At 42.2% G+C, this 21,909-nt stretch overlaps 1 protein-coding gene across 3 annotated transcripts in view; it reads left to right on the top strand.

The window, feature by feature from the left end:
* Window positions 1-19,515: 19,515 nt before the first annotated feature.
* Window positions 19,516-21,909, top strand: part of LOC134340616 (collagen alpha-1(II) chain) — a 90,085-nt gene continuing 87,691 nt past the window's right edge. For all 3 annotated transcript variants that reach the window (XM_063038063.1, XM_063038062.1, XM_063038061.1), the window contains exon 1: window positions 19,516-19,794. In XM_063038063.1, the coding sequence (XP_062894133.1) occupies window positions 19,701-19,794 (94 nt within the window). In that variant the 5' untranslated portion in view covers window positions 19,516-19,700. The remainder of the gene's footprint in view (window positions 19,795-21,909) is intronic.

Below are 21,909 nucleotides of genomic sequence, written 5' to 3'. Positions count from 1 at the left end.
GGGAACAGAATGGCTGTGATCAACTGAGAATCTACACTTAAGGCTGTGATAGTAGACAGGCGACACACATACACTCAGTGGCCACTTTATTAGGTACACCTGTACACCTGCTCAATCATGCAAATATCTAATCAGCCAATCAGGTGACAGCAATTCAATGGATAAAAGCATGCATACATGCTCAAGAGGTTCAGTTGTTCATACCAATCATCAGAACAGGGAAGAAATGTGATCTAAATGACTTTGACCATGGAATGATCATTGGTGCCAGATGGGGTGGTTTGAGTATCTCAGAAACTGCTGATCTCCTGAGATTTTCACACACAACAGTCTCTAAAGTTTACAGAGAATATTGTGAAAAACTAAAACAAAAGATCAAATGAGCGGCGAAAACCCACAGAACTGCCACTCATTCTGGTAAGATGCTGGCACACTTGGATGCAGAAGCCTCTCTGGATCCAACCAAAAGTGTTATTGCCTTTTTTAAAGGTATTTTTTACAATCACAAGACAGGTATAGGCAGAATTTATAGTAGGAAATAAGGAAACGGAGGAAGAATTAAACAAATATTTTGTTTCTATCTTCATGGAAGACATAAAAAATCTAGAGATACTGGAGAACTGAGGGCAAGCTTGGAAATAAAAGAAGCTAGTAAAGAAATACCACTGAGGGAGGTAATGGGACTGAAACCTGATGGATGTCATGGACCTGATAGTCAACATCCCAGAGTTTCAAAAGTACTGACCATTAGTATCAACTTCCAAAAGTCAATAGATCCTAGAACAGTTACACAGATTGGAAAGCAGCAAAAGTAACCCCACTATTTAAGAAAAGGAGGGAGAAGGAAACTGGGAACTACTGTCCAATTAGCCTAAAATCAGCAGTTGAGAAAATACTGGTATCTGATATAAAGGATGTGATATCAAGATACATAAAAGATAATATCATTGAGCAGAAGCAACCTGGATTTATAAAAGGGAAGCAACACACATCAAAGTTGCTGGTGAATGCAGCAGGCCAGGCAGCATCTCTAGGAAGAGGTACAGTCGACATTTCGGGTCCTCTTTTGACTGTACCTCTTCCTAGAGATGCACCCGAAACGTCGAATGTACCTCTTCCTGGAGATGCGGCCTGGCCTGCTGCATTCACCAGCAACTTTGATGTGTGTTGCTTGAATTTCCAGCATCTGCAGAATTCCTCATGTTTGCGTTTATAAAAGGGAAATCATGTCTCATATGGAAAAATCCTTATAACTGAACAGTGGGCTTTCTCGCAGGATGATCCAAGTGCAGTTGAGGCACATTCGATGTGAGGGCAAAAAAACAAACAACCCCAGAGCTTTCTGGATGATGAAAGAGAAACAGAAGAAGATAAAGTTAAAAATTAAATGGGTATGACAAGTATGAAATTGTAAATACCAGTGAGAACCTAGCTGCTTGCAAAAGAATCAGAGCTGAAGTGGAAATTTATATGAGAGCTAATGATAGTATACGAGAGAAGAGTAGCACATGGAGAACTGGAGCCTATTAAGAACAAAATACTAAGAGACTTCTTAAGATACAAAATGTGTATTTTGCATCTGCTTTCACCAGGGAATGGGACGCTTCCAATGCATTAACGAGGAGGGAGATGCTTGGATGGGAATGCATGCAGGTATTTTGAGGGAAGTGTGGGAAGAAACCCCAAGAGCACGGGCCAAAGTCTCTCAATGCATTTTGGATCTGAGCGGCGGTGCCAGAAAACTGGACCATTCCAAATATTACTCCCAATTCAAAAAAGGAAGTAAAGATAAGCGCAGAAACTGCAGGCCACCTAGTTCAATCTCAGTGGTGGCAAAGCTTTTAGAAACATTGGTTCAGCACAGGATTACTAGTCACCAGGAAGAAATTTAATTAATTAGGAAGCCAACTTATTTATCAAGGGGAAATCATGTTTAACTTACTTAGCCACATTTTTTGATGAAGTAACAAAGAATTGCTGTTTGTAGTTGATGTGGGTATAGAGGCTTATTTGTTTGTTTGTTTATTTATTTAGCAATACAGTGCAGAGTAGGCCCTTCTGGCCTTTCAAACCACACCACCCCAACAACCCTAATTAACCATAACCTAATCATGGGACAATTTCTAATGACCAATTAACTTACCGGGTACATCTTTGAACTGTGGGAGGAAACCAGAGCACTCGGGGAAAACCCTCACATTTCGTGGGGAGGATGTACAGAGACTCCATATAGATAGTGCTGGAAATTAGCTCCCAACTCTGACGTCCCGAGCCGTAATTGCGTCATGTTAGCCACTATGCTACTGTTGCGCCTGATTCCAGGAGGCTTTTGATAAAGTACCACATAAGAGCAAAAGAAAATCTGCAGATGCCGGAAGTCCGAGGGACATGCACAAAATGCTGGAGGAACTCAGCAGGCCAGGTGGCATGGATTTTGGCCCAAAATGTTAACTGTGCCTTTTTTCCATAGCTGCTGCCTCGCCTGCTGAGTTCCTCCACCATTTTGTGTGTGATGCCACATAAGAGGCTTATCAGCAAAGTGGAAGAACATGGTGTAAAATGGACAGTAATACCATGGATATGAAGTTGGCAAAGTAATGTGATTGTTTTTGCAGAATGTAGTAAGTTGAATTGTGCCATTCCCCAGGAATCAACGGCAGGACCATTGCTAATTTGATCTATATTAATGACTTAGATGGAGAAGTACACATTTTCTAAATTTGTAGATAATGCAAACCTTGACAGTTTTGTGAACTGCAAAGAGGTCAGTGCTAAATTGCAGTGAGATATAAACAGACGGGTAAAATGGGCAGAGGCACAGCAGGTGAGGGTTAATGCTGAGAAATGCTATGTGGTGCAATCTGGGAGGGAGAATGAGGAGAGGCAATATACAATAAAATATTCTTTTCTAGAATTGGTACAGGAGCAGAGGAACCTAGAGCTATAGATGTACATAGTGGCAGGATATATTGAAAAGCAATTAATAAGGCACACACGTTCCTAGATTCAATCAACAGAGGCACTTTTTTATTTCAAAAATAGACTTTATTCATGATAAAAATATATACACAGGAAGGAACAGTGCAAAAACATTACAGTTTGTGGTTAGTGCATTCAGTAGTGTAAACCATAAGACCATAAGATATAGGAGCAGAATTAGGCTATTTGGTCCATCAAGTCTGGTCCACCATTTGATCATGGCTGATTGATTTCTCTCTCAACCCCATTCTCCTGCCTTCTCCCCGTAACTTTTCACTAACTGACTAATCAAGAACTTATCAACCTCTGCCTTAAGTATACCCAATGACCTGACCTCCACAGCTGCCTGTGGCAACAAATTCCACAGATTCACCACCCTTTGGCTAAAAAAATTCTCCCTCATCTCCATTCTAAATGGATGTCCCTCTATTCTGAGGTTGTGCCCTCTGGCCCTAGACTCTCTCTTCTCCACATCCATTCTATCTGGGCCATTCAACATCCAATATTCATTGAGATTCCACCCCCCCCCACCCACCCATTCTTCTAAATTCCAGCAAGTACAAGCCCAGGGCCATCAAATGCTCTTCATAGGATAACCCTTTCCCTCATGAAATTATTTTTAAGAACCTCTCTTGAACACTCTCCAATGTCAGCACATCCTTTCTTAAATAAGGGACCCAAAACTGTTCGCAGTACTCCAATTGAGGCCTCAACAATGCCATCCTTGATTTTATATTCTAGTCCTCTTGAAATGAGTGCTAACATCACATTTGCCTTCCTCATCTTTTCTCCCCAGTAAGAAAATAATCTACACTTTTATTCCTTCTACCAGAGTGCATACACTTCCCATCACTGTATTCCACCCGCCACTTCTTTGACCATTCTTCTAATCTATCTAAGTCCTTCTTCAACCTCCCTGTTTTCTCAACAGTACCTGCCCCTCCACTCATCTTTGCACTGTCCGCAGACTTGGTCACAAAGCCATCAATTCTGTCATCTAAATCATTACTATATACCGCAAGAATACATGATCCCAGTACCGACCCCTGTGGAACACCACTAGTCACAGGCAGCCAATCAGAAGTGGCTCCCTTTATTCCCATTCTTTGCCTCCTGCCAATCAACCAAAGTTCTACCCATGTTAGAATCTTTCCTGTAATACCACAGGCTCTTATCTTGTTAAGCAGCCTCATGTGCAGCACCTTGTCAAAGGCCTTCTGAAAATCCAGGTACACAACATCCACTTTGTCTATCCTTCTTCTTAATTCCTCAAATAATTCCAACAGATTTTTCAGGCAAGATTTTCCCTTAAGAAAACCATGCTGACTTTGGCCCATTTTATCATGTGCCTCCAAATACCCTGAAACCTCAACCTTAACAATCGACTTCAACATCCTCCCAGCCACTCAGGTTTAGCTAAATAGCCTATATTTTCCTTTCTTCTACCTCACTCCTTTCTTGAAGAGTGGAGTGACATTTGCTATTTTTCAGTCTTCCAGAATCATGCCTGATTCTAGTGATTCTTGAAAGACCATTACTAATGCCTCAACAATCTATTCAGCTACCTCTTTCAGAACCCTGGGGTGTAGGTGATCTGGTCCAGGTAACTCATCTAACTTCAGACCTTTCAGCTTCTTAAGCATTGTCTCCCTGGTAATAGCAATTGCACTCACTTCTGCCCCCTGACACTCTCCAACTTCCGGCATACTGCTAGTGTCTTCTGCAGTGAAGACTTATGCAAAATACTTATTCACTTCATCCAGCATTTCCTTGTCCCTCATTACTACCTCTCCAACATCGTTTTCCAGTCATCTAATATCTACTCTTGATTCTACTTAACTCTTTATATATCTGAAAAAAACTTTTGGTGTCCACTTCGCTATTATTGGCTGACTTGCCTGCCATTAGAATTATCCTTCATCTTTGGAATGTATCTATCCTGCGCCTTCCAGATTGCTCCCAGAAACTCCAGCCACTGCTGTTCTGCTGTCATGCCTGCTAGTGTCCCCTTCCAATCAAGTTTGATCAACTCCTCTCTCATACTCCTGTAATTCCCTTTCCTCCTCAGTAGTGCTGATATATCTGACTAAAGCTTCTCCCTCTCAAATTGTGGGGCGAACTATATCATATTATGATCACTGTCTCCTAGGGGTTCATAGAAACATAGAAAATAGGTGCAGGAGTAGGCCATTCGGCCCTTCGAGCCTGCACCGCCATTTATTATGATCATGGCTGATCATCCAACTCAGAACCCCGCCCCAGCCTTCCCTCCATACCCCCTGACCCCTGTAGCCACAAGGGCCATATCTAACTCCCTCTTAAACATAGCCAATGAACTGGCCTCAACAGTTTGCTGTGGCAGAGAATTCCACAGTTTCACCACTCTCTGTGTGAAGAAGTTTTTCCTAATCTCGGTCCTAAAAGGCTTCCCCTCTATCCTCAAACTGTGACCCCTCGTTCTGGACTTCCCCAACATCGGGAACAATCTTCCTGCATCTAGCCTGTCCAATCCCTTTAGGATCTTATACGTTTCAATCAGATCCCCCATCAATCTTCTAAATTCCAACGAGTACAAGCCCAGTTCATCCAGTCTTTCTTCATGTGAAAGTCCTGCCATCCCAGGAATCAATCTGGTGAACCTTCTTTGTACTCCCTCTATGGCAAAGATGTCTTTCCTCAGATTAGGGGACCAAAACTGCACACAATACTCCAAGTGTGGTCTCACCAAGGCCTTGTACAACTGCAGTAGTACCTCCCTGCTCCTGTACTCGAATCCTCTCGCTATAAATGCCAGCATACCATTCACCTTTTTCACCGCCTGCTGTACCTGCATGCCCACTTTCAATGACTGGTGTATAATGACACCCAGGTCTCGTTGCACCTCCCCTTTTCCTAATCGGCCACCATTCAGATAATAATCTGTTTTCCTATTTTTGCCACCAAAGTGGATAACTTCACATTTATCCACATTAAATTGCATCTGCCATGAGTTTGCCCACTCACCCAACCTATCCAAGTCACTCTGCATCCTCTTAGCATCCTCCTCACTGCTAACACTGCTGCCCAGCTTCGTGTCATCCGCAAACTTGGAGATGCTGCATTTAATTCCCTCATCCAAGTCATTAATATATATTGTAAACAACTGGGGTCCCAGCACTGAGCCTTGTGGTACCCCACTAGTCACCGCCTGCCATTCTGAAAAGGTCCCGTTTATTCCCACTCTTTGCTTCCTGTCTGCTAACCAATTCTCCACCCACACCAATACCTTACCCCCAATACCGTGTGCTTTAAGTTTGCACACTAATCTCCTGTGTGGGACCTTGTCAAAAGCCTTTTGAAAATCCAAATATACCACATCCACTGGTTCTCCCCTATCCACTCTACTAGTTACATCCTCAAAAAATTCTATGAGATTCGTCAGACATGATTTTCCTTTCACAAATCCATGCTGACTTTGTCCGATGATTTCACCGCTTTCCAAATGTGCTGTTATCACATCCTTGATAACTGACTCCAGCAGTTTCCCCACCACCGACGTTAGGCTAACCGGTCTATAATTCCCCGGTTTCTCTCTCCCTCCTTTTTTAAAAAGTGGGGTTACATTAGCCACCCTCCAATCCTCAGGAACTAGTCCAGAATCTAACGAGTTTTGAAAAATTATCACTAATGCATCCACTATTTCTTGGGCTACTTCCTTAAGCACTCTAGGATGCACACCATCTGGCCCTGGGGATTTATCTGCCTTCAATCCCTTCAATTTACCTAACACCACTTCCCTACTAACATGTATTTCACTCAGTTCCTCCATCTCACTGGACCCTCTGTCCCTTACTATTTCTGGAAGATTATTTATGTCCTCCTTAGTGAAGACAGAACCAAAGTAATTATTCAATTGGTCTGCCATGTCCTTGCTCCCCATAATCAATTCACCTGTTTCTGTCTGTAGGGGACCTACATTTGTCTTTACCAGTTTTTTCCTTTTTACATATCTATAAAAGCTTTTACAGTCCGTTTTTATGTTCTCTGCCAGTTTTCTCTCATAATCTTTTTTCCCCTTCCTAATTAAGCCCTTTGTCCTCCTCTGCTGAACTCTGAATTTCTCCCAGTCCTCAGGTGAGCCACTTTCTCTGGCTAATTTGTATGCTACTTCTTTGGAATTGATACTATCCCTAATTTCTCTTGTCAGCCATGGGTGCACTACCTTCCTTGATTTATTCTTTTGCCAAACTGGGATGAACAATTGTTGTAGTTCATCCATGCAACCTATAAATGCTTGCCATTGCATATCCACCGTCAATCCTTTAAGTGTCATTTGCCAGTCTATTTTAGCTAATTCACGTCTCATACCTTCAAAGTTCCTTTGCCTTAAACTCCCTAATCAAATCTGATTCATTACACAACACCCAATCCTGAATAGCTAATCCCCTAGTGGGCTCAACCACAAGCTGCTCTAAAAAGCCATAGCATAGGAATTCTACAAATTTAGTAGTAAACGAAACAAACATAGCACCATTGCCGCTCCCGTGGCTCCCTGAGATTATTTGATTATTTGAGGGGCTTCCCCACTCAACTCTGACCCTCCATGTGCTGTAGCAGAAGGAGCCGACACCATGGTCCTTTCCCTGAGAGCCTAAGCATTGGTTGCTCTGTGTTTCAGCGCATCCCTCAGCATGTACTCCTCCAGCCTGAACTGAGCCAGTTAGCAGCACCCTCTTACAGGCATCTTGCTGTGCTGGAAGACCAACAGGTTTTTTGGCAGACCAAAGGGTGTCCTTCACTGAGATGATGACAAACCAGCAGCACTTGATGCCTGTCTTCGTTGTGTCCTGGGAACAACCCACAGATCAGAGAGCTATGGGATGAACTGATAAATGGACCCTTGCATTCATCTCCACACCCTCTTTGTAAATCCACATTCCGCAAAAAGATGGGTGACCATCTTTTCCCCACTGCAATCATCCCAAGGGCAGCATACTTTTGGGGTATATGTCTGTAGAAGAAAGCTCTGACTGGGAGGGCGTGAGATCTTGGTGCTTGTTGATCAGATCTGGTAATGAGTCATTCTCCCATATGAACATGGAGCACAGAACAGTGCAGCATAGTACACTCCCTTCAGCCCACAATCTTGTGCTGACCTTTAAGGAACTCCAAAATCAATCTAACGCTTCACCTTTGCATAGCCCTCTATTTTTCTTTTATCATTGTGCCTATATAAGAGTCTCTTAAATATCTCTGTTGGATCTGCCTCTACCACCATCCCTGGTAGGGTGTTCCACTACTCACTGTGCAAAAGAAAAAGCTACCTCTGACACTCCCCTATACTTCCCTCCAATCACCGTAAAATTATGCCCTCTCGTATTTGCCTGGGTAAAAGGTGCTGGCTGTCCACTTGTTCAATGCCTCTTATCATACACCTCTATCAAGTCACCTCTCATCCTCTTTCATTCCAAAGAGCAAAGCCCTAGCTCACTCAACCTTTTTCTGCTCTCTAATCCAAGCAGTATCTTGGTAAATCTCCTCCGCACCCTTGCTAATGCTTCCACATTCCTCCAGTAAGTGAGCTGACCGGAAAGGAACACAATATTCCAACTGTGGTCTAACTGGAGCTGCAACATTACTTCATAGCTCTCGAACTCAATCCCCAAACTAATGAAGGCCAACATACCATACTCCTTCTTAAACACCCTATAAATCTGCATAGCAATCTGAGAGAACAGTGGATATGAACCCCAAGATCCCTCTGATCATCCACACTGCTAAGAATCCTGTCATTATCCCTACCATGGGGAACCTTGACATTACTAAAATCCATATATACATCATCCACTGATCTAGCCTCATCAATTTGTTTTGCCACTTCCTTAAAGAATTTAATCAGGCTCATATGGCATGACCTGCTCCTCACAAACCCATGCTGATTTAACTTTTATCAGCCTAATCCAAATGCTTGTCAATCCTGTCTTCAAGAATCCTCTCTCATAGCTTTCCCACCACTGAAGTAAGACTCACTAGTTTATAATTCCCAGGATTATCCCTATTACCATTCTTAAACAAAGGAATGTCATTTGCTACCCTCCAATCTTCTGGTACTATTCCTGTGTTCAATGAAAATGCAAAGGTCATTGACTAAGGCACAACAATCTCTTCCCTTGTTTCCTGTAGTAACCTCAGGCATAGCTTGTTCAGCCATGGGGCCTTTATCTATCCTAATGATTTTCAAAAGTTCCAGCACATCCCTTATCTTAACATCAACATGTTCCAGCACATCAGCCTGTTTTACGCTGTCCTCACAAACGTCAAGGTCCTTCTCACTGGTGAAACCTGAAGCAAATTATTCATTAAGGACCTCACCTAACTCCTCTGACTCTAGGCAAATTTCCTCTTTTATCCCTGTTCAGTCCTACCCTCATTCAGGTCATCCTCCAGTTCTTCACATACGTCTAGAATGCCTTGGGGTTCCCCTTAATCCTACTCACCAAGCTCTTCTCATGTCCCCTTCTAGCTCTCCTAAGTCCTTTCTTCAGCTCCTTCCTAGCTGCCTTATAAATCTTCACAGCCCTGTCCGATCCTTGCTTCCTAAACCTTAAGTATGCTTCCTCTTGGCTAGATGTTCCACATCTCTTGTCAATCATGGTCCTTCACCCTACCATCATTTCCCTGCCTTAGTGGGCCTATCCATAGCTTCATGCAAGGACTCCCTAAACAACCTCCACATATCCATTGCACATTTCCCTGGGTACATCTGTTACCAATTTATGCTCCCAGATTCCTACTTAATACCATCATAATTCACCATTTACTCAGAGAACAAACCTATAGAATCCAGAGTATCCCTGTCCCACAGTGTCTGCAGTACATCCCACTCTTACCATTGCCCGATGGCCTTGTGGTTAAAGGCGTTTATTTGGAAGAACTCTTGGACAAAGAACAGGTAGTGCAGTGATGTTCAGCTGACCGAGGCATTTGTGGTAAAGGGGCCAAGCCAATCTTCTACAACACCAGGGACAGTGAGAACCTCAGTAGATAGGGGCACAGACTTTGTGTCAAAACACCAACTGATACGGCCACAAACGAAGGCGGTCATCAGGTTGAGGGCAACGCTGGATACACTTTTGCCACCATTCTTGGGGAATGTGCATTGTGACCTGTTGGATTCTCTCCAACTTGGACTGCCAGTTAAACGGGAAGATATCCCAGGTGTTTACTGAGGCAGAGGAATGAGGAACAAGCCACACCTTTGCCAAGTACAGCAGCCATGAGAGCACATCGCACTGAATGACCAAGTTCTTCCCAGTGCCATACCATCAACACATTTTTGTTTGTCCTTCTCAATCTGCTGCAAACAGTTCAGGTTACATGCCTCAGTTCCTCCAAACTAGATCCCCAGCATCTTCAGGTAGTTCGACCTGAAGGGTCAAGAGTACATTCAATTGGTTGGGCCAATTATCAAAGAACGAGGCCCTGCCTTTCCTGCAGTTGACTCTGGCCCCTGATGCCAACTCAAACTAGTCATAGGTGCTGATCAAACTGCAAACTAACAGTGGATCCAAGCAGAAGACAACAACAATTCTATGTAAGGGAGTGTTTGACTTGTGCGCTCCACTTTTTTAAAAAATCAAAATAAACCTTATTCAGAATTTTGAAAATGTACAAGAATAAACTTTTCTTTCTAACATTCATAAACAATGCATGTAGTGTTTGACTACATTTCTTAAAACCAATAGGATTGCTGCCGCTCATGTGGCCCCCTGGGGTAACCTATACTATGGTCCTTCCCCTTGTGGTGGCGACACCATGCTTCATCGTGTCCCTCAGCTCGTAGTCCTGCAGCCTCGGCAGCGTTCTTTCACTGAGTTGATGGTCTTCCAGTAGCGCTTGATGACCATCTGTGTGTGTGTGTGGCCCAGGAACAGCTCCTGGATCAGAGTCCTCTGTCAATCAGCTGCTCAAGGTGAATCATCACCACAGGAACCTGCACCTTTCCCCATTCCCTTTTTGCAAACCCACAGTCTACAAGGAGGTGGACATCCATTCTTCCCCACTACAGTCATCTCACTCAGGGCATCCGGGAAGGATCTGACTGGGAGGGCTCCTCTCACTGCCAGCCAAGCAGGGTCTTGGTGCCTGTTGGGGAGATGTGGCAATGAGTCATTCTGCCAAATGGTCTGGACAGCTTGCTCAGAATAACACTCCACTGAGGTCCTGCAGGATGTCCCATGCTAACCACTGCCTGATGGACTTGTGGTCAAAGAAAGCTTCAATAAAGGACAGGTAGTGCAGCACCATCCAGCTGACTGGAACGTAGCATGGCATGGTGGTCAGTCACATCCTCCTCAACACCAGGCACAGGTACAACCTCGGCACATAGTGGTACTTGGTGCCCACATACTTAGGTTCTATACACAGCTTTAATGCAGCCACACAGGAAGGTGGTCAGCAGGGTGAGGGCAACACTGGATATGCTTTTCCAGGGACTTATGCATTGTGACCCATCCGACTTACTTGATCTTGGATCCCCAGATGAACTGAAGACAGCTGGGGTGATTTCCAAGTTGGGGGAGTGGGAAAAGTGCAGCAAGTATATGATACTAGGGCACCACTGAAGCAGCTGCGGGGAGGGGGGGCGGTGTCAGAGCTAGGATTTGAATCCCAACATTCTCAGTAAGGAGTTTTTACGTTCTCCCCCTGTAAAGCATGGGTTTACTTCGGATGCTCCGGTTTCCTCCCACAGTCTAAAGACGGATAGGTTAGTAGGTTAATTGGTCGTTGTAAATTGCTCTGTGATTAGGCTAGAGTTAAATTGGTGGGATGCTGGGCAGCACAGCTCGATGGGCCAGAAGGGTCTATTCCATGCTGTATCTCGAAATTTTAAAAAATACAGTATTGCTGAGTACAACAGCCCTGAGAGCATCTCATACCTGATGACCAAGTTTTTCACAGTTATTGAGAAGAAGCATCCACTCCACCGTCCCAATTTCTGTTTTACCTTCCCAATCCACTCCAGACAATTCTTGTGGTATCTCCAAACCAGAATCCCAGCACCTTCGGGTAGTCTGGCCTGACGGTAAAGGGGATAGTGGATCGGTTAGGCCAATTGCCAAAGAGCTTTGCATGCCTCCACTGTCTGGTGATGTCAAAGCATAGAAATCAGAATCACTGGTCTGGTCTCAACTAAAATATTGTATTCAATCCTAGTGATCACATTATAGGAAGGATGAGAGGGTGTGAGGGAAGATCTAGAAAAGATTTACGAGAAAAGATCTGTAGATGTGAACTTCCCACTATTCAAGACATTTACAGAGACAGGTGTGTGAAAAGGGCCCTAAGGATCACTGGAGACCCAAGTCACCCCAACAACAAACTGTTCCAGTTGCTACCATCTGGGAAACGGTACCACAGCATAAAATCCAGGACCAACAGGCTCCTGGACAGCTTTTTCCACCAGGCCATCAGACTGATTAACTCATGCTGACACGATTGTATTTCTATGTTATACCAACTGTCCTGTTGTACATACTATTTATTAACAAATTACTATAAATTGCACATTGCACATTTAGACGTAGACAAAACATAAAGATTTTTACCCCTTGTGTATGTGAAGGATGTAAGAAATAAAGTCAGTTCAATTCAATTCTGAGATGAGGGGCTACAATTACAATGATAGATCAGAGTAGTTGGTAGTGCTTTCTTTGAAAAGAAGACCAAGAGAAAAGATGATAAAATATGTAAATTGGTGAGAACAATTTTGCAAGGTTATGGAGAAAAGGCTGCAGGGTGGAAGGGTAAGAGGCTCTGAGAGAAAGCTGGTGTGGACATATTGAACCAAATAGCCACTTCCTTTGCTGTAACCTAGGATTCTAACAAATCACACACCAGTGACACTTTGGAGAATGAACCAAGGAACCAATCACACAGAGTGTGCAAATTCAGGTGAAATAGGCATGGAAGACAATTGGGTGGTACCAGCTTCTTATCAAGATGGAAGTTGACCAATTGTGACGTCAAGGAGCCTTTGCTCAATGGACATCAAAGAAAAAATACTCCAATGATTAGGGTCATTCCTTACACAAAGAACAATGGTGGTGTTGTTGGAGGTCATTTATCCTGGTCAATGAACATTATTGCAGGACATTTTCAGGGCAGTATCCAATGATCCACATCTTCAGCTACTTCATCAATTATTTTTATTCCATTATAAGGGATGCTTGATAATGGTTGTAGAATGTTCATTTCCATTCACAACTCTTTAACAAATGAAGAAATCCATGCTCACATGTAGGTGAATCAAGATAACATTCAAGCATGGGCAGATAGGTGGCAGTAACCAATAAAGGACAATCTCACCACCTACCTTTGACATTCAGTTGCATTACCATTGTGGACTCAATATCATAACTCCTTGCCAAAGTATGCCCCTTTTGTTTATCCCTAAACTACCTGTCTCCAATAATCTAACTGGTCAAAGTCTCGTACCTTCATTATTTCAATCAGCTCAATCATATTTCCTATAAAAATGCTTCCTTTATTCTAATATAAATATTAATAACAACCAAAGACTTTCTCTGAAAATTAAAAGTCCTACATGTTTCAGTTTATTCAGATTACTTTTCTTGATATTAGCCAAAATCCTATTTACTGTCCCAATAACTTCATCGACTCCACAATGGAGTTTGTGGCATAGGTTTGGCATAGGGCTGACAACCACATCCCATATAAACCCAGTGCTACAGAAATGCCAAAAAAGACCTGGAGGCCTCGTCCCTGGGGGGAAGAGGGACATATCAAGAAAAATTGGTGGACTGGCCCAGTTTGGAGGACTCTGGTGAGCTGCTGTTGGCAGCCTATGCCCCAGTAGGGATGATGGGCTTCAGAAGAACTTTATCACAATATTTGGGGAGCTTAAATGGTTTTATCATTTATTAACACAAGAGTTTATGCAGATGCTGGAAATCTAAAGCAACACATACAAAATGCTGGAAGAACTCAGCAGGTCAGGCAGCACCTATGAAAATGAATATAAACAATCGATGTTTCACTTATCACTTTATCAACATTATTACTTATTGCCTCTAGTCCTTCTTTGCTTCCTAACTTTTAATTGAATACTCAAACATTAAATGTACCAGTTATTGCAAATCAAATAAACCTGTAATCTGAAATAAAAACAGAAAATGCTGAAAACATTCAACAGATCAGGTAGGGCAGTATCTGTGGAAAGAAAGTTCATGTTTCATATTGACGGACCTTTCTGCAGATGCTGCCTGATGCAGTGTTTCAAATATTTTCTGTTTTTATATTAAATACACCAGAAGCTACCTAACATCAGTGTACAAGGTGGGACTTATGCATGTTAAAAAATATCTGTCACATTATCTGAATCTATCTGCAGTAATCAACCTAGCATTTTTGGTCTCCTTCTCCAACTCAATGTGCATATTCACAGTATCTTCAAACTTTTAAAATATTTCATTAATACCCTCAACAAATCATCAATGATGTTTTGAACAGCAAAAACAAATCATTAATGAATATTTTGAACAATAATAGCCCATTTGCCTATTAACATTTTATTTTTTATTGTCATACATCTAGAGCCATGGTGAAAAGCTTGTTTTCTGAGCCATCCAGACAGATTATGCTATTCATTATTATATTGGGGTAGGTAAAAAAAAAGCAGAAGACAGAATATAGTGTAGATTTAAAATTGTTGAACAATTATAATATATGTAATGAGACTACAACTAATCTCTTGTCCAGCAAAGATGGCTATATGATAAAATCTTTCCTAATAGCCTTTTCTTTTATTGAAACCTCTTAAGGAGAGCAAAATTCTAAAATAAGATCCCCCATTACATGAAGTGAAGCCAGATTTGATAGAAGATGAAGAAAAAGTCCAACATAATATTTCAGTGCAGTTAGTTGCACAAAGGTTGGTATGCGTTTAATGTGCTGCTTATCTACATTTGTCTTTTTCAATTTCTTTTTTATTAATACTATTCAATGTTTCCATATTAATCCTCCAAAATTGCCTCACTATACTTTTCTTTGCATTGAACTTCATCTGCCATGCTTCTTTACATTTGAGGAGCCAAGAATCACTCACATCACAATGCAGTCCTATATCAAGTTTTGTGTCACATGTAAACTTTATAGTGCATATCCATACTCTATGAAACTTCATTTTCAAAATTGAGAACTGCAGTGGACCCAAAGCAACACTCACAACACGCTGGAGGAACTCAGCAGGTCGGGCAGCATCAGTGGAAACGATGAGTTGACGTTTTGGGCCGGAACCTTTCGTCAGGACTCCACTGATGCTGCCCGACCTGCTGAGTTCCTCCAGCATGTTGTGAGTGTTGCTTTGATCCCAGCATCTGCAGATTATTTTCTGTTTACAATGGATCCAAAACTGGCTCTGGGAAACAGATCACCTGCCAGTGTGAAAACTATCAACCTACCGCTTTACTTCTTGTCACTAAATTAATTCTATACCATAACACCACTTAGTTCTGAGCTTCCAGTGTCTAAATTAGCTTCCTGTGTGACAACTAGCCCATTGCCTTCTAAAAGTCCACATATATAGTATACTGTATATTTACTGTACTATCTTGTAGTGTTTTCTGTTGGGTTAGTAAAGTTAGTCAAGAAATATCTGCCTTTAACAAATTCATGTTTGCTTTATTTGACCCTAATGAGTTTCATATAATTTCTAACTTCTCCATCACCAGTCCTGGGCCTTCACGCCAGCACATTACTAGTTTATCCTCTTCTCTATCCTGAGTAATGCTGCAATATTAGCAATGTTCCAGTTTTCTGACTTCAGTCCAGTATACAGTGGTCACAACATTTCAATACTCAATGCCTCTGCTATTTCTATCTTGTACCTATCACCAACATGGCATGCAATCCATCTGGACCAGTTGACCATCAACTATCAGCAATGCAAACCTTTTTTCTAAATAATCTATTTTTCCCTATCCTGTCAATAAATTCCTTCTCATTCAGTGTAAAATTCAAGTTATTCTTTTGTGCAAAAAGATGTACTTATTTAATATTTTAACCATTACCCATTATCCCCTACCTCTGCATGAAGCTTCCTTTTTGGGCTTTTAATAAACTTTTCTATCTCAAATGTATACTTATTTACAAGTTGTTTCAGAGTTTACTTGAATTTGCCTGGCTTTTACTTCCTCCCATTTACTCCCATATTGACTTTTAAAACTCTATTCTGTAATATGAACATAAGTAGCTCCTCAAAGTTAATTAACCATTGACTGTGATTATAGCAAATCTGGAACTTCTTCCTATGTGCCTGCTTTTTATCCCATATCTCTTAATACTTCTGGTTAATGAAAATCTATCAATTTCAGGCTTAAGATTAATAATTTACTTTGGATCAATCTGTGGAAGAGAAATTCAAACTTCTTCAACCCTTGCCTGGCAGAAATCTGTTTTAACTTCACTCCTAAAAGGCCAGACTCTGTCCAAATCCGAGTACATCACTCAATGGGATCTGTGCAAGGCCAGAATCAGCTGGCTTGCCATTCTAAAAATAATTCTGCCTCCCAGAATTCTCAGTGGTCAGCAGAGTTCAACTCAGGAAATCACAGCATTGAACCCATAATTTTATGGAAATACACACTTTCGTCTAATGTGTCAGCACAATCTTTGAATAAAAGGGTATTTCAAGATCAAGACCTGAAACAGAACTCACAGTGATCCCTGCTTTTCTGAGACCAGGATTACCTAAAGCAGGCATCTCAAAGCCCTGGAAAACTACCAACAACACAGTCTCCACAAAACCCTTTGAATACACTGGAAGGATAAGCAAATCAGCCTCAGTGCCCTCTCATAGGCTAACATCCCCAGACTGTGGTCCTAATTACCATCAGCCCACTACATTGAGTTGGTCACATTCTTCTCCTGCATGCCATCAGACTCCTGAAACTGACACAAGCGCCCACAGATGCTGGAACAGGAAGCAGCAAATTGCTGAAGAAACTCAGCAGACCAGGCAGCATGTGTGAGGGGAAATGGACAATCGACATCTGTCCGGATGAAGGATCTCAACCAAAAATGTTGACTGTCCATTTCCCTCCACAGTTGATGCTTGACCTGCCAGGTTCTTCCGACAGTTTGTTGTTGCTGAAACAGATACTCTATTCTAAACTCTGTCATGGGAGGAAATTATCAGGGGGACATAGAAAAAGAAATGCAACATCTTCACTGACTCCTGGGAACCCCAAGCCCATTCAATGTGGAGGCAGATTTGGTTAGATTGAGAACGTCAAGTCCATGCAAACCTACCCTGTCCTTTATCCACCTCCTGCTCCGTCTGTGGAAGGATCTGTGGTTACCACATGGGCCTCTTTATCCACCTCAGAACCCACAGAGCCAGAGGGGAAGCAAATCATCCCTGATCCTGTGGCTCTGTCTAAAAAGAAGAACAGACAGTAAGTTTCAAACTGCTGGAGGAACTCAGTGTATCAGGTAACACCATCCCTTTGCCTCCACAGATGCTGCCGAGCCCACTGAGTTTCTCCTGTAGTTTGTGTTTGCTCCAGATTCCAGCATCTGCACTCTCGTGTCCCCTTTTAGACAGCAAATTTCTTGGCTTGTCTGGAAAAAAATATACCCCATATGCCCTTGTGTTTCAGATTTATCTTCAGTCTTCTGTTCTGAAAATTTGACTTGCCCGTTTATCCAACCTGCTATATCCTACAGACATGCCACCCTCCACAGAATGGGTAGCTAGCTTTCTCTTTATCCTTTCCGCTGGCTGGCTAGTCCATTGTGGAACCTGCACCACGTGACAACGGCTCCCCGCCCTCTTTAACACCTGGACCAATCATCTTAGGGTATGGTTTCGTTCTTTTTATTCCCATTGGTCAGACTTGCTGTAACGTTCATTCATCAAGTAGCCGTTCTTCATGGAAGCAGCCATCCAACAGCCCCCCCGCCAAGAAAATCCACAGGAAGAAGTTGACTGGGGGAGGGTTCCGGCAGCAAAAAAAATCGTTTCCAAATGTTACAGTCCGTTGATTTTCATCTAAAAATGCGTTAAAAACAAACAGTTTCATTATAAGATTGTCAAGTGTGGCGACAGACAAAAGCTAAAGTTAGTTGGAGAAGGTCTATTCGGCTGAGATTGGAGAACAGGCGCAAATTGTGGGGGGGGGAGGGGTAGGATCTTGGGAACAACACTTACAATGTGACGCGGACACGAAACAAAGAAAAGCGGACATTGATGTCTGGATTGAAGACATCCGCAACTAAACCCCAGCGTAAATTCATGCACACCGCTGCCCCAATATTTCCGTCACTGTAGGAAATTTAACGTTTACTGTGCTCCCACCATCAACGATATCTGACTTAATATGTGTTCGTTAACATTGGCCAATTAATTAGCCCAGCTCTGTACCTTGTATCGGGGCTCCTACGTCCAACCGGCAGCACTTCAGACCGCACAGGAGCAACTAAAAGCGATGGGATCATTTTAAAATCGGGGTCTCCGCGTGTGCCAGAACCCTATCGTTGAATGCACTTCATACATTCATCCCCCTGTATTTGAAACTCAAAGTTGCGACAGGTGAATAAAGTATCAAATACATCGTGATTCTTTCCAAGTAATAAACTGCAAGAATGAACTGTGCTCTACAATTACTCACATTTCTCCTATTCAAAATAGTGGATTAGTGAAGAGTCGATTATTAAACAGGTATGCGACGCTTTAAAAAGACTAGATTCAAAGTAACCGATGTTAGCTAGAAAGGCGCTATGTTATCTACATGTCCCCCATCTAGAAAAAAAATAAATAAACGTTATCTTTAGATCCCGGCCGGTCTTCTAAAGTACCGTAACTTCAGATTCGAACGGAATTTACAAACACAAAGTAACGTTTTTCACAGCAATAGATGCCTGTTCTAGTCTGAGCTTGCGCTGCAATGTTGCAAAAAAAAAGTTCTGAAGGTGAAGCTTCCTGAAACCCCGAGAACTGAAACGGGAAAAGAGAATGCATACGAGAAACTTCCTTACTGACGCAAATCTTTGATCAGAATCGGTCAAAGTTTGCGATTGTAAATCGTCTCTATTTCTTAAAAAGCCTTGAGTTTGTGACTATACTTTAGCCTTATCTCACCCCGGAATAGGTAGAAATCGGAGAGACTAAGGAACTCTTAAGCTTCGAAACACAAGTTCCTGCAATCCACTCTCGAAAAGCCTTCATAAAACTGCACGAGATATACAACAAAACGACTGTTTCTCCTAGACTGATTCAAAATGAACATTTTGTTTAAAGAGGCATGTGTTATAATTGACTTAACTGTAAATACTTTTTAGCAAAATGCTAAAGTTCACCCAAGGTTTTTTAGTAAGTTAGTAAAACAAACTATTTAGGGGGCTGCTAGTTCGGCTGGAAGGAGGGGCCTCGGTGAACGGGGAGAGCAAGCAAAGGATTGGAGAGTCTCGGGTTACAGCACGGCTGGGGGGCAAGGGGTGGATCGAATTCACAAACAGTGGGGATATACGCAGTCATTGAAGAGTGAGTGCACTTAAAACTGCGGTACCCGGCCCAGAGCAGAGAGCGCTGAGTTTCTGCTGGGGCCCGGTACTGGATACCCTTTTTCACCCGTTCAAGATTGACTTTATGACGGCTCGGTAATCGTGGGACTCCTCTCCTCTCCATCCACATAACAACTCTGCATGTCTAATATTTAGATATGTTCAGGTTTGTGGACTCCCGAACATTAGTGCTGCTTGCAGCAACGCAAGCCATTCTATTATCTGTTGTCAAATGTGAACCCAGAATACGCAGTAAGTATTTTTTAATTCTAAAAAAACGACAGTTTTGCATGTATCGGAGAATTCATATAAAGTAAAAGCATGGTTAGTTTTGGGGAAAAACTTTTTCAATTAGAAACTCAGAGTGAGAAGATAACTGTTGAGATAATTTAGCTTTATATTTAAAACGTTTGCGGAGCTTTAAATACAAAGGGGAAGTCATCTGTGAGAATTATTAATTTCCTTGAGATGTGGTACCGATGTGAAATCTTGACACTTTGTGAAGTTAAAAGAAAGGGTTGAATGTTTTTTTTCTCTCGCTGAAGTGAATGAGGCTGGGATGAGAGTGGATTCTGAGATTCAGGAGCAGTGTCAAAGTGTGAATCAATCTCGAGTGGAATGGTTTGAATCAGTAATACCAGATAGAACTGACGATCGGGACCCCCCCCCCCCCACACACACACACACACATACATACACACACGTTCATCGACATTCAAAAATGTTGCTTTTAATCTTCAACTTGCAACTTCTGGCACTTTCGGTTAGGATCCAAGAGCAAGCAGTGGGTTGGAATATAAATTCAGCAGGATGTATGAGATGGATAAAATAAATTAAACACTTGGCAAAGAAAATACGTTAAAACGTTCTTAAACTATTTTGAGCATTGAGTGTGCGAGGATCTGGACGAGTATTTCATCTTGGGAGGAATTGTTTGAATTCCCCAGCGAGGGTGCTGATGCTGAGATCAAGACAATGAAAAAAAAACTCGACTGAGAGAAGGGGAAAGGAATGGCTCCTGTGTCAAGTTTTGGCAGACAACCTCATAACACAGGCAGTGGAGGCGAACGAGGGGAAAGTTAAAAAAAACTTTTACGGTGGGATGGCGTTAGGATGGATAGAAACTGTAAGGCAGATTGATAGTTGGCTAGGCTGGAGAGGGCTGGTGAGAGGGTGAAGGGGCGGGGAGAGGGGCTCCTCCAGAGAGGCCCAGCCTCGGGATCAAACAAACTTACCCAAGACTCTGACAGACTGCTATTCACGGTAACATTAGCCTCCGGAGAAAGAGGAAATCAGATTACTTGGACCCGCTTGAGCATAATCGAGGAAAATATTCACATTCCACATTGGAGTTGTTTAATTCAACTCAATTCACCAATATTTTAGCCACGAATAGTAGCTAAAGTCATAAATTTATGTTTTATTCCATTTGCTACTTCCTTTAACCTGATTCTGTATCTATCGCAGAATTTAGACGAATCCCACATGTATTTTGAAGTTAAATGCATTTGTCTAAACTCGGCAACGGCAGTAAAAAGTCCAGTATTTTGTAATAAAAAAATTAACAAGAAAGGACGGGTTTCTATGTTACTTGATACGGTCTGTCTTTCTGCCCCGTCGGTTCGCACTTCGGGCGAAGGCAGTCAGTGTCGTTTTACAACCAACCAGCGCCCCGAGGGCTCCAAACATCTATCTCTGATACCTCTGAAAGTTTTAAACACCTGGCCAGGATGAGCCGGATGCAATGCGTCTGATCCTTGGTTGTAAGATTAGAGACTTCAATTTGTAAGCAGAAGTGAAGCTAATTTGAAAGCAGGGAAAGAAAACAAATCTTTGTAAATTTGATTCTCAAAATGAATTAGAATTGCAGTTCAGATGGATTTGGAAATACATAAAAGACTATCCCCTCTTTTAAAAGCTCTTTATATTATAGCGTGGCGAGAAAACACCAATTAGTTACCAAACTTCTGTCTCTTCAGCCCAGGAATACAAGGAACACTTCAGAAAAGCGGAGCTGGTAAACAGTAATATAGAAAGTCTTGTCGTGTGAAAGTTTGCAAACTAACCACACCTCGGTACACTTCGGGGCCCCTGAACCAAACCTTCTGAAAGTGAGCTTGTAATTTGTGCAAGAAAACTTTCCACTGTTTTGGAAGTGGACAGTACATTAAAGTTGCTCATTATTTTTCATATATATTCATATTAAGTGCAAATATTTGGAAATAATTTCAACGTAAGGTACTATAAATTCGGTTATTTGTTTCTGGCAGTTGGACTGCATTTAAGATATGCATTGGAATGCAAACAAAATCTGGATGTGAGCAGGTTATGAATGATGCTTTTGTGGCTGTTGTTTGCCTAGGAGAG

The sequence above is a fragment of the Mobula hypostoma genome, chromosome X1 (assembly GCF_963921235.1).
Source record: "Mobula hypostoma chromosome X1, sMobHyp1.1, whole genome shotgun sequence".
Lineage (NCBI taxonomy): Eukaryota > Metazoa > Chordata > Chondrichthyes > Myliobatiformes > Myliobatidae > Mobula > Mobula hypostoma.
Note: the sequence above shows the minus strand (reverse complement) of the source record. Positions and strands in the feature narration are given on the sequence as shown.